At 43.4% G+C, this 9471-nt stretch overlaps 1 protein-coding gene and 2 non-coding genes across 3 annotated transcripts; all 3 read right to left on the bottom strand.

The window, feature by feature from the left end:
- Nucleotides 1–1032: 1032 nt before the first annotated feature.
- Nucleotides 1033–8948, bottom strand: pthlha (parathyroid hormone-like hormone a). Its single transcript, XM_038709471.1, has 4 exons — nucleotides 8567–8948; nucleotides 8215–8328; nucleotides 2673–3209; nucleotides 1033–1744 (listed from the first exon to the last, which is right to left on the bottom strand). The coding sequence occupies exons 2-3, from the start codon at nucleotides 8319–8321 to the stop codon at nucleotides 2696–2698; spliced, it is 621 nt and encodes a 206-aa protein (XP_038565399.1). The 5' UTR covers nucleotides 8322–8328; nucleotides 8567–8948; the 3' UTR covers nucleotides 1033–1744; nucleotides 2673–2695.
- trnat-ugu lies at nucleotides 4368–4440 on the bottom strand. Its single transcript has one exon. It is a non-coding gene; the product is annotated as a tRNA-Thr (tRNA).
- Nucleotides 6069–6141, bottom strand: trnat-ugu. Its single transcript has one exon. It is a non-coding gene; the product is annotated as a tRNA-Thr (tRNA).
- Nucleotides 8949–9471: the final 523 nt, after the last annotated feature.

The raw sequence follows: 9471 nt of genomic DNA, 5'->3' as shown, positions 1-9471 counted from the left end.
ACTTACACAATCTGCAGTTACAGATTTGGTATAAAACCGACAAATAATTATGTTTATATATATTATTCAAGAAAAATTAGTTTTAGACTCTATTCATTCTGCAGCTTCACAAAAACAACACAAAATGAACACTTAAATAGATTTACTCTTGTGCAAAACAACAGGTTGTTATGTTTGCAAACTGTTATAATCCACTCTTGTCCAATATACATGTCAGTGTTTGTTACTGACTGTTAATAATATGTGAATTATTTGCAGTTTTGAATGTCATATTCATTCATTATTAAGATAAAACTTTGGCACAGTGTGTCGAAATAACCATATTTTAGTTTTAGTGTTAACCCATCAGTAACATAAAAATAACACTGACACTGGGCTAATTTAAAAGGATATTAGAGTAGGATGTGCTTATTAAATGTATTAAATACACAGATGACTGATGCAAGAATGATACACTGACTTTAGTAACTGCTGAGTGATGTGTTACAGTCTGTGTTGGAAACATGCTTCAGTCCAGCTTTCAGTGGAAACTTTCATGTTTCTGAACCAACATGACTCAGACTTCCAGAAAGTTTAATGTTCAGAGCCACAGAGGAGCCGAGAGTCTGTCTCAGATAGAAACTGTAAACCAACACCCATCGGATGAGTGGGTCGATTTATTTACAATTACTCAGATAATTGTTGCAGCTCTAGCTTGAAGCCTGTAAGGTAATTTTTAGGTATGTTTTTCTGCCCTTTGGTGGCAAAAGATCAGTGAATACAGCTTTTAGTAAAAGACTCGAGCGATTCCACAACTTGGCTTGAGATTAATGGGAAATAATCTGCCATCCAATCTTCATTAGAGTGTAAGAACTTATTGGAAATGGACATTTTTGCAAGATGTTGAGGCAACTTACAGAGGACCCAAGACAGAACCTTGGGGGACGCCACCAGATGAAGCTGCAGATGAGGACTTTAGAGCCCCCGACTGTGAATTCATGCATTCTTATTACCAATAATAGGACAGACATCAAAGACAGGGCAGACTGCGAGGAGGATACTGTCAAATGTTTAATCCGTTCAGTACAGGGTGTTTATCTCAGTGCAAGTGCCAAAAAACAACAATATCGAGCCGTGTTTGGTTTATGTACAAATGTGAACTTTGGCATTGAGAAGCAAAGCGGGCGAACCGGAGAACACTGAAGGGTCGAACACAGAAGTGAGACAACAAAAACCTTCAGTCAGAGCCGCAAAACATCTGAAGAAACAGCAGCAAAGAAACAAACAAACAAAAAAAAACTGGACATCTGAGCAGAGCAAAAGGTCAAGAATCAAACTGAAAGGTAACACAGAGTGACGACCGTCGTTTTTACTTCATTTCAATCAACCACAAAAACAATGAACAAAATTAATGGTATATATATTTATATTTATATATCTAAAGTGCAATATGGTACAAAAATATAGAAGGTCAGCAGCACCTCGATACATTTACAAAATAAATACACCATTCAGACAAAATAAATTACCGCCAAAAAAAATCTGACATAATTGGAATAAAAAAGAAAAAAGCAAGGATTCACAAAGATTAAAATCTGTTGCCTCACAGAGCATCAAATACGTTTTTTTTTTTTATCATATTCTGCTATTTGTTCTGCTATATTTAGAATATTTACAGACAATAAATATTTTCCAATTTCTTTCCAAACAATCACTATTACAGAAGACTGTAACGAGAGTATTTAGGAGTCCAGTCCAGCGGTTTCTGAAAGACAAAGACGGAGACACAGGTTAGCTCAGTACAGAAGCATCAGCATTCACATTAAACACACGGACATTAATAGTGTTTAAGAAATGTACGTTATTTAATACAATAAACGTTATTCAAGCTGGAGTAATACAATAATTCTACTCACAAGAATCCATTAAGCTAACCAGTTTAGTGGATATTTGCTCAGTAATCTCTAGTTCACTCAAACACAATATGTTACGATGACTTTAAATAGTTTTATAATTTAGATTTTATTACCTGGCTTTAATACTAAAGAAGTGCTGAGCTTAGATTTCAACCCGTTTCATTAGAAATTGATCAGAAACTGAAGGATAGTTTATTTATTCTGTCTCCTCTGCAGGTCACAGGTAAGGAGCATCAGGTGTAGGTGGGTGTTGGCATTGGGTTTGTATTTTAACTGCAAGTTTCTGTTTTTATTTCTAGATAAATGTAAAGACCTAAAACATGCAGGTCTTAAGTTATGGACAGTGTGTTTTATCCCTGTACCTCGTCTTTTAAAACAAACACATTCTGTTTGAAAAATTAAACTTTACCCTCATGAAAACACCACGAAGATGAAACTTACACATTACTGGAAGTTTATCTGAGAAAAAGGACTTTATTGCCGAGCTGGTTAGTTTCTTTTTAGGCTTTTGTCTTTTCTTTCGGCCACGCCTCTCATGAAACACAGATTTAGATCTCAAGAGACCTTCTTGGTTGATCAAAGGTCAGTGAAAGTCAGCGACGGCCAGAAATACTGACTCAAACTGGAATCAGATTCTGCTGTGAGTGATTCTGCAGGAACGGTTAGATTCAAAGGAATTAATTTAGACCTGTTTACCTGGGGTCATGTTAGAGACTCCTGGCTACAGCCCTGATATTCCTGTTCTCTTAAAACTCAGACTCTGAGCCGAGGACCCACCTTTGTCAGAGACTGACAGCGTTTTAAAGCAGCGCCCTCTGCAGGCCGAGCAGAGACCTCCACTCCAGGTGGAGTCCACTCCCGGGTTCGTCCTCCAGCCTCCACCCCAAAGAACGCGCCCTCCTCTTCCTCTTCTCTCCCTCCCGCCTCTTCCCGGACCTCCCTTTCTTCTTCTTCTTGCCGGGTGCTTTCAGCACGCCGTCTTTGTACGTCTGAGACTTGTTGGTCTCCTGCGGCAGGTTGGTGCCCTCCTCCTCCTCCAGCCTGAAGCTGATGGGGAGGTTCTTGGTCCCTCCGGGGGGTTTGGAGTGCAGGGTGCTGCCGGTGGTGCTCAGGTTGATGCCCAGGCTGACACCCGGGAGCCCGACGCCTGCGCCGCTGCTGCTCCCGCCTCCGCCGGTGGTCCGGACCGGGAGTTCGCGTATCTCCGCCGTGTGGACTTCATCCAAAAGCTCCTGCAGCCACATGCGGCGCTTAAAGTCCTGCAGCGCCCGGCCTTTGTCGTGCATCAGCTGAGCGTGAGTCACGGACCGTTTTCTGCAAAAAATCACACAGAATATTTCTTTCAATTATAAATGTCTTTCATGTTCACATATTTCGAGTATCTGTACCTCCTAGAGACGGGAGGGAATTAAATAAAAATGCATTTAAATGGCAGCACTTCTCCTGCTGAAAGAGACAGTAGTGCATTATTATAAATGAGATAAAAGTGCGTAAATATGGCACGTCCTGCAGACTTTGACCGTCAGTGTACATAAAAGTGGAAATTTGCATTTGGAAGATCTCTTGTTTGACCTGCAGAGGGCAGCGAAAGCAGAAGAATGAAAGCAGCAGTTTTCCAACAATTCCCTGTTGCATCCATGCAGTGAAAGACATGATTCATCGAACCGCAGGAGCTGGATCTGTTTCCAGGGTTGTTAAAACTGATACCAAAGATCTCCACCCTGCATGAGGAGGTCCAGATGAGTTTTCTCTTTTCACAGAAAAATACCAGCTTTCCTTCTGATTGTTCATTAATACGATCATGGCACTTGTGAGCTAAGCAAATCCTCTGGCCCTTCACTTTTCATTAATATGGAAGTTAACTGACAGATTCATGGCACTCAGACGCCGAGGGATAAAAAACAACTGGAGCCACAAACTCTCCGAAAGAAAGGGGAAAAAAAGAAAGACTTGGGGCCGAACTCAAGAGAGCAAATACTCAAATCCTGTCAGGCAATCTCACCTCTACTGCGCTGAATCCTGCAAAATCTCAAGAGAGTTTGGATCATTTATTTGGATCACTTACAGTTTGATGTGTGTACGTGTGTCTGAGGTTGTTTGTAATTGTACAAGAGTTTAATTTATACTGAATTGTATACATTCTGAAAGAAAACTCTTTGGCCTCAGCGAGATTTGAACTTGTGACTCCTGGTTTAGAAGAGAAAGAAGCTACAAGAGCCACAACTTCTTTTAGTTTACAAAGACAAACTCATTCAACTATCAAATATTAATGTGCCAAAAATAAATATATAATCCTCAGAAAAATCTGCACCTAAAACAAATAAACTTGTTCCTTTGGCAACAGCTCACTTCCTCATTCTTATTCATCATGTTTCTTTCATGCGACCTACAGCCAGCAGTTCTGCATGTACTTACAGTATCACACGCTGAAACAACACCGAGCTTTGATCATCCTGAAGGAAAAGCTGACACAGGCCCCAGCGAGATTTGAACTCGCGACCCCTGGTTTACAAGACCAGTGCTCTAACCCCTGAGCTATAGAGCCCTGTGCTCAGCGGGCCCTGAAACGTCCACATGGTGACGCTGTCTGTCCACACGGTGGAGCTATCGGCGCAGAAAAGCAGACACTCAGCCCTTGGCTGAACTTCACACCAAACCTCATAGAAATTTGTGGTGTTTCTGAGACGTGTTGATTGCCCTTTGTGTTAAATTAATTTGGCAGATGCTTTTGTCTAACTGAAAAACAGACACCGACCTGCTCGTTGGCAGCTGAAATACAAATACAAACTACAGAGTGAAACAACACTGGACTTTAAGGCATGACAAAAGAAGAAGAGATGACTCGACAGAAGAAGAGGAGCTCCGGCTCTCCTGTTAGAAGGATTCGGGCTTTGCTTTGCCGCGGCGTCACGTTACTCAGAGTCTTAACTCTTATCCAAACAGAGAGGCAGAGGGGCACGGCCCGAAGCCTGGGAACCGCCGAGCACCAACGCCGGCCAAACACTTCAGGTGTCTGAGCACACAAACACGCCGGCTTCAATGGGAGATACCGACGGCTGATTAGAGCTCAGCGCCGCCCTTCAGCTGTCAGTTTCCCATGATGCCCTCCTCCTCCTCCCTTTGGAGAGGTCAGCTTTATCTGGAGGGCGTGCACCTCCACAGAACTCCTTAGAAATTATTTACAGTTTGATTTGGATTCTGTTATGGAGGCAGCTAGTAGTAAAGGAAGTAAAATGAATCATTTCTCTTCCTTCTGCAAGGTGGGAGTGTATTTTTCAGCTGAATAATAATAATAACAAAAATATCCTGAACAAAAACTCACCTCCCAAACGCAGAGGAAGCCCCTGAGAGCAGCTTTTGTTTATATGCATACAGATATTTCCTGTAACTCTCAGGCCTGAAGAGAAAAGAAACACACTCCCGGGGAGCGCACGTCTTTGAAAAGTGATCCAGCTCTGTTTTACCTTTTTTAATAAAGCTCACATCAAACAGTTTCCAGAAGTGAGGAGGAGGAAAATGGCCCTGACACATCCTGAGGTGGCAGCGCGCCAACGCTCCCCGTCCTACCTGATGTTAATTGTTTGTCTCTGTGGGAGAGGGATGAAAGAATGAGTGTGTTTCCTAAAAACCAGCAGCGTGTCATTTCCCGCCGCCGCTTTGGCTCGCACTCAAATGTTTTTCGGTTCCCGAACTCGAGGCCTCGGACATCGAATCCTGACAGAGTGACCTGGCCTGATGCACGGTTCTGGTATTCATCATATTAAAAGATCATTTATGTGATTTTAAACCCTTACACACATTTGTTGGTGTTGAAATGACTCGTAGGTACAGAAAGGTTTGAATCCGTGAAGTAGATGCTTCAGCCGGCGGCGGCGCTTTCCTTCGCCAACAACAAACTCCTCTCCCTTGTTTCCAGCAGAGATTTTTTAGTTCACGGCCGACGCATCTTACCAGTCACTTCAACACCGACTGACGTTTGCGAAATCCAAGTTAAAAAAACACCTGAACTCTCCGTCATTGAGATCCATCATGATTCTGCAGCAGCGCCACCTACTGGTCAAACACGATCACATTTATAAGCACCACCTGGAGTTGATGAGTGTGATTTAAGATTGTTTGTAACTGAGATTGAATTTTTTTAACATCCTGGGAGTCATTACTTAAAACAGCTGAAGGCCCCGGCGAGATTTGAACTCACGACCCCTGGTTTACAAGACCAGTGCTCTAACCCCTGAGCTACGGAGCCAGACGCTCCTGAGAAACCCCGGCCATCACTTTTGACGGAAGCCGCGTCAAGCTGCACAGAGCAGATCAAACCGGGCAGGAAGTCAGACACAGAATAAAGAACCCGGTTAATTTTCAGAATAAAACACCCTGTGCAGACGGACAAAAACAGAAAACATTTAAATATGTAGTCTACTTAATTATAGTGGAAGCAGAAAAAGCGAGCGCTAATTGCCAAATAAACAAATCTAAACAAGTCATCAAAATCAGGCCTAACGCCCAAACACCGGCACGAAACTGGGAGAGAAGAACAAAAAGGACAAATTAACAAAAGGCCAAGACGTGGAAGTTGACGCCCGGCAGAGGACGGAACAAAACCATGGCGCAGCAGTAATGCGACTCTGTGGACTTTCCAGGTTCAAGCTTCTGAAAAAATATTCAAAATAAACATTTGAGGAGAAAAACGTCTGATTCCAAATCGCTCTCACTTATTCTTTGATCAGAGCTCCTGATTTAAAAGTTCAGCTCAGAGAGCTGATTAGATCAACGTTTTGTTCAGAATCTGAACCAAAATTCAGGCGGCACAAAAATTAAGGCTGCAACTAAAATTTCATTAGCGATTAATCTGCCAGTTATATGCTTGGAATGACATTAAAAATATAAAATTTACTATCTTAAAATATCTTCAAATGTCTTGTTGTGTTTAACCAACCAAAACCCCAAATATTCAGTTCACTCAGATGAAAAGCAGCAAATCCTCACATCAGAGTTTAAACTATTAAAATATCAAAACAGCAGTCAGTGTATTTTCTTTAGATTTACTAATTATGTAATGGATTAATCGTTGCAGCTCTGTTCGTATTAGAAACATGTGTTCACTGGATTTTTAACCCAAAAACTTTGGGAGCCAAAATCGTTCGGGACCACCCTCTCTAACGTCTCCTCTGTGCCAAATTCAAACTAAATCTAATTTCCGAAAGCCTACAAGCCTTTTTCTGATGGAAGGCCACAGCGGCGGGTGAAGGAGGGTCAGAGGTCGGTGAGCTTCCACCGCCGTGTGATTTCTACCTCACGGTTTTCATCGCGCCCGTGTTTTCTTTTCCACTCCGGCGGCGTTAACCCCGTCCTGAAATCCTATTAAGTGCATATCATACAACGGGTGCAGCTCCATTTCCCCTGACACAAGCATAACAGCCCCCCCCCAACGCTGAGAGAAACGTCTCCTGTCCCGAATGTGGAAAGCGTTAACGTAAACCTGGACGACACGCGGGCTGAATCACTTTAAAGACTTGACTCTCTTCCTTCAGCAGCCGGGCTCAAAACTGCAACTGCCGCCACCAAAATGCATTTCAGATGTGATCTCTCTCCCCCGAGACGTCAGTCAGCGAGGCCAGACGCTTACAGAAAATCCTGCTTACAGATTGTTTCAAGAGTTACAGAAATCCAGAAAACCTGCCTGCCTTCAGAGCATCTTCCCACTGTTTCATTAAAACCTGATTACGTCCAAAAACCGTCTCAGCGATATGATCTTTCCAAGGCTCTCAGAGTGTGTTTAACATTCTGGCCTAACAACTTGAAAGAACGTTTATTCTGCTTGGCATCGAACGCCTCAGCAGGAGCAGCAGCTTTGGTTTGGTCCTCAGCCGAGCCGAACATCAGCATTATTCATTTCCCTCCTTCGCAGGGACGGACACCAACATGCAGATGTGTTCTGCCGGGACAGAGATCTGAACGCTCAGGAGGAACAACCCCTCTGGGGCGGCGAGGGTTTCAGCCGGAGCTGCTGGGAGTTTATCTCACTGGGACGGTTTCTGCTTTAGGTAAACACACAGGTGGGCGACGGCTAACTAAACAGCTGCCGGCACATTTCACAAATGAACACTTTTTCCATCTTTGCTCGCCCACCGTGTAGGAGGAGGAGGGTGGGAGCTGGAAAATAAATGAAAATAAATGCGCAAATATCGGAGAAAAAAACACTATCTGGGAGTTTCTTAGAGCTTTTTCAGCTCCCCCGAGCTTGATTGAGGAACACAGGCTGATGGTTTTAAGTGGAAAGAGAGGGAAAAGTGTGCAAAAAAATAAAATGCAAACTCACATTCTGCTGCTCAGGGCATCAATTGGCCGTCCAAAGTGCGGCACCGGGGAGCAGAGGAGGAAGAGAGCGAAGCACCACTGCTGCAGGACTCTCCTGGAGCAGAACATCTTCTTTCTGTAAAGAAACAAACAAACAGCTGAAAACTCGTCCTTTTATACCTGAACCGTTTCATCCTGCAGCATCTGTGTCTAAGATTAACCCGTCTTCACTTCACAATCTGCAGACGAGACCAGGCGGCTGCAGAAACCGGTCCTGCATGTTTCAGAACCACAACAAAGCTGAAATTAAACAAACCAAAACAAAAGACGAGTTAATGGGAGAGGAGAGGAGGATGGGGGGGGGGGGGACTTACTTTCCCACAGCAGTGTCTTTCCAGCACGGAAAAAAAGATAAACAGAAAGAAATTCACTTATGTCCTTTTTCAAACTTTCCACCACAAGTAAAGATCGTCTCAGGAGACACAATCCAGGTGAAGACACCTTACAGAGAGAGAAAAAAATAAACCACGAGCCAAAAGACATCCAAGTTCTCGTCTTTTAGTTTTTTAATTTATGTTCCTCAGTTTAAAAACTCCATTAAGTGGAGAAGAAGAAGTCCAGCTGCAGCTCCAGCAGTCCTCCAGGTGTCCTGCGGTTAAAAGGTGAGCGTTAGAGTGACGGCAGGGCAGCCAGCGGCGGGACGAGCTGAGGCTGCGCTGCTGCTGCTGCTGCTGCTGCTGCTGCTGCGACTGCTGCAGGTCGATCTGATGGGAACGTTTGCTGCATGCTGCCTGAGAAGGTCAGAGGCGAAGGGAAGGGGAGGACGTCTTAACAAAGAGGAGGGCCCTTAATGATGTCTCTGCCCACCTAATGTGGAGGACTCACATAGTAAAAAGAAACGGCAGGAAGGTGGCACTCGAGCAGCACACAGGGAGTCGACCTGAAACCACAGCCGGGGCTATGGAGGTCAATTAGTGCCAGAAATAGTTCACTGGTTTGTCTATTTCAATCACGAGTCTGGTGTTTAATATTTCAGGATCAAGGCTGAGAAAATAAATTCATGCTTAGAGAATGAGACGACTTCGCGTAGTTATGATTAGTCAGCCACAAAAACAAACAAAATGACAACAAGCAAACAAATCTATAAAAAAGGAGGAAAACAAAAGAAATTTAAAACAAAAGCAAAGGTGACATAAAGGCAAACATGCACAAAAAAAAAGAATGTGACAAAACAAACACTACAAGTAATTCAGACAACACAGCTTAAAGACTATGGGGG

This window comes from Micropterus salmoides, unplaced genomic scaffold (genome assembly GCF_014851395.1).
Source record: "Micropterus salmoides isolate LMB-PRFRI ecotype aquatic unplaced genomic scaffold, ASM1485139v1 Ms_hic_scaffold_9, whole genome shotgun sequence".
Taxonomy (NCBI): domain Eukaryota; kingdom Metazoa; phylum Chordata; class Actinopteri; order Centrarchiformes; family Centrarchidae; genus Micropterus; species Micropterus salmoides.
This window is presented reverse-complemented; position numbering and strand designations above follow the sequence as displayed.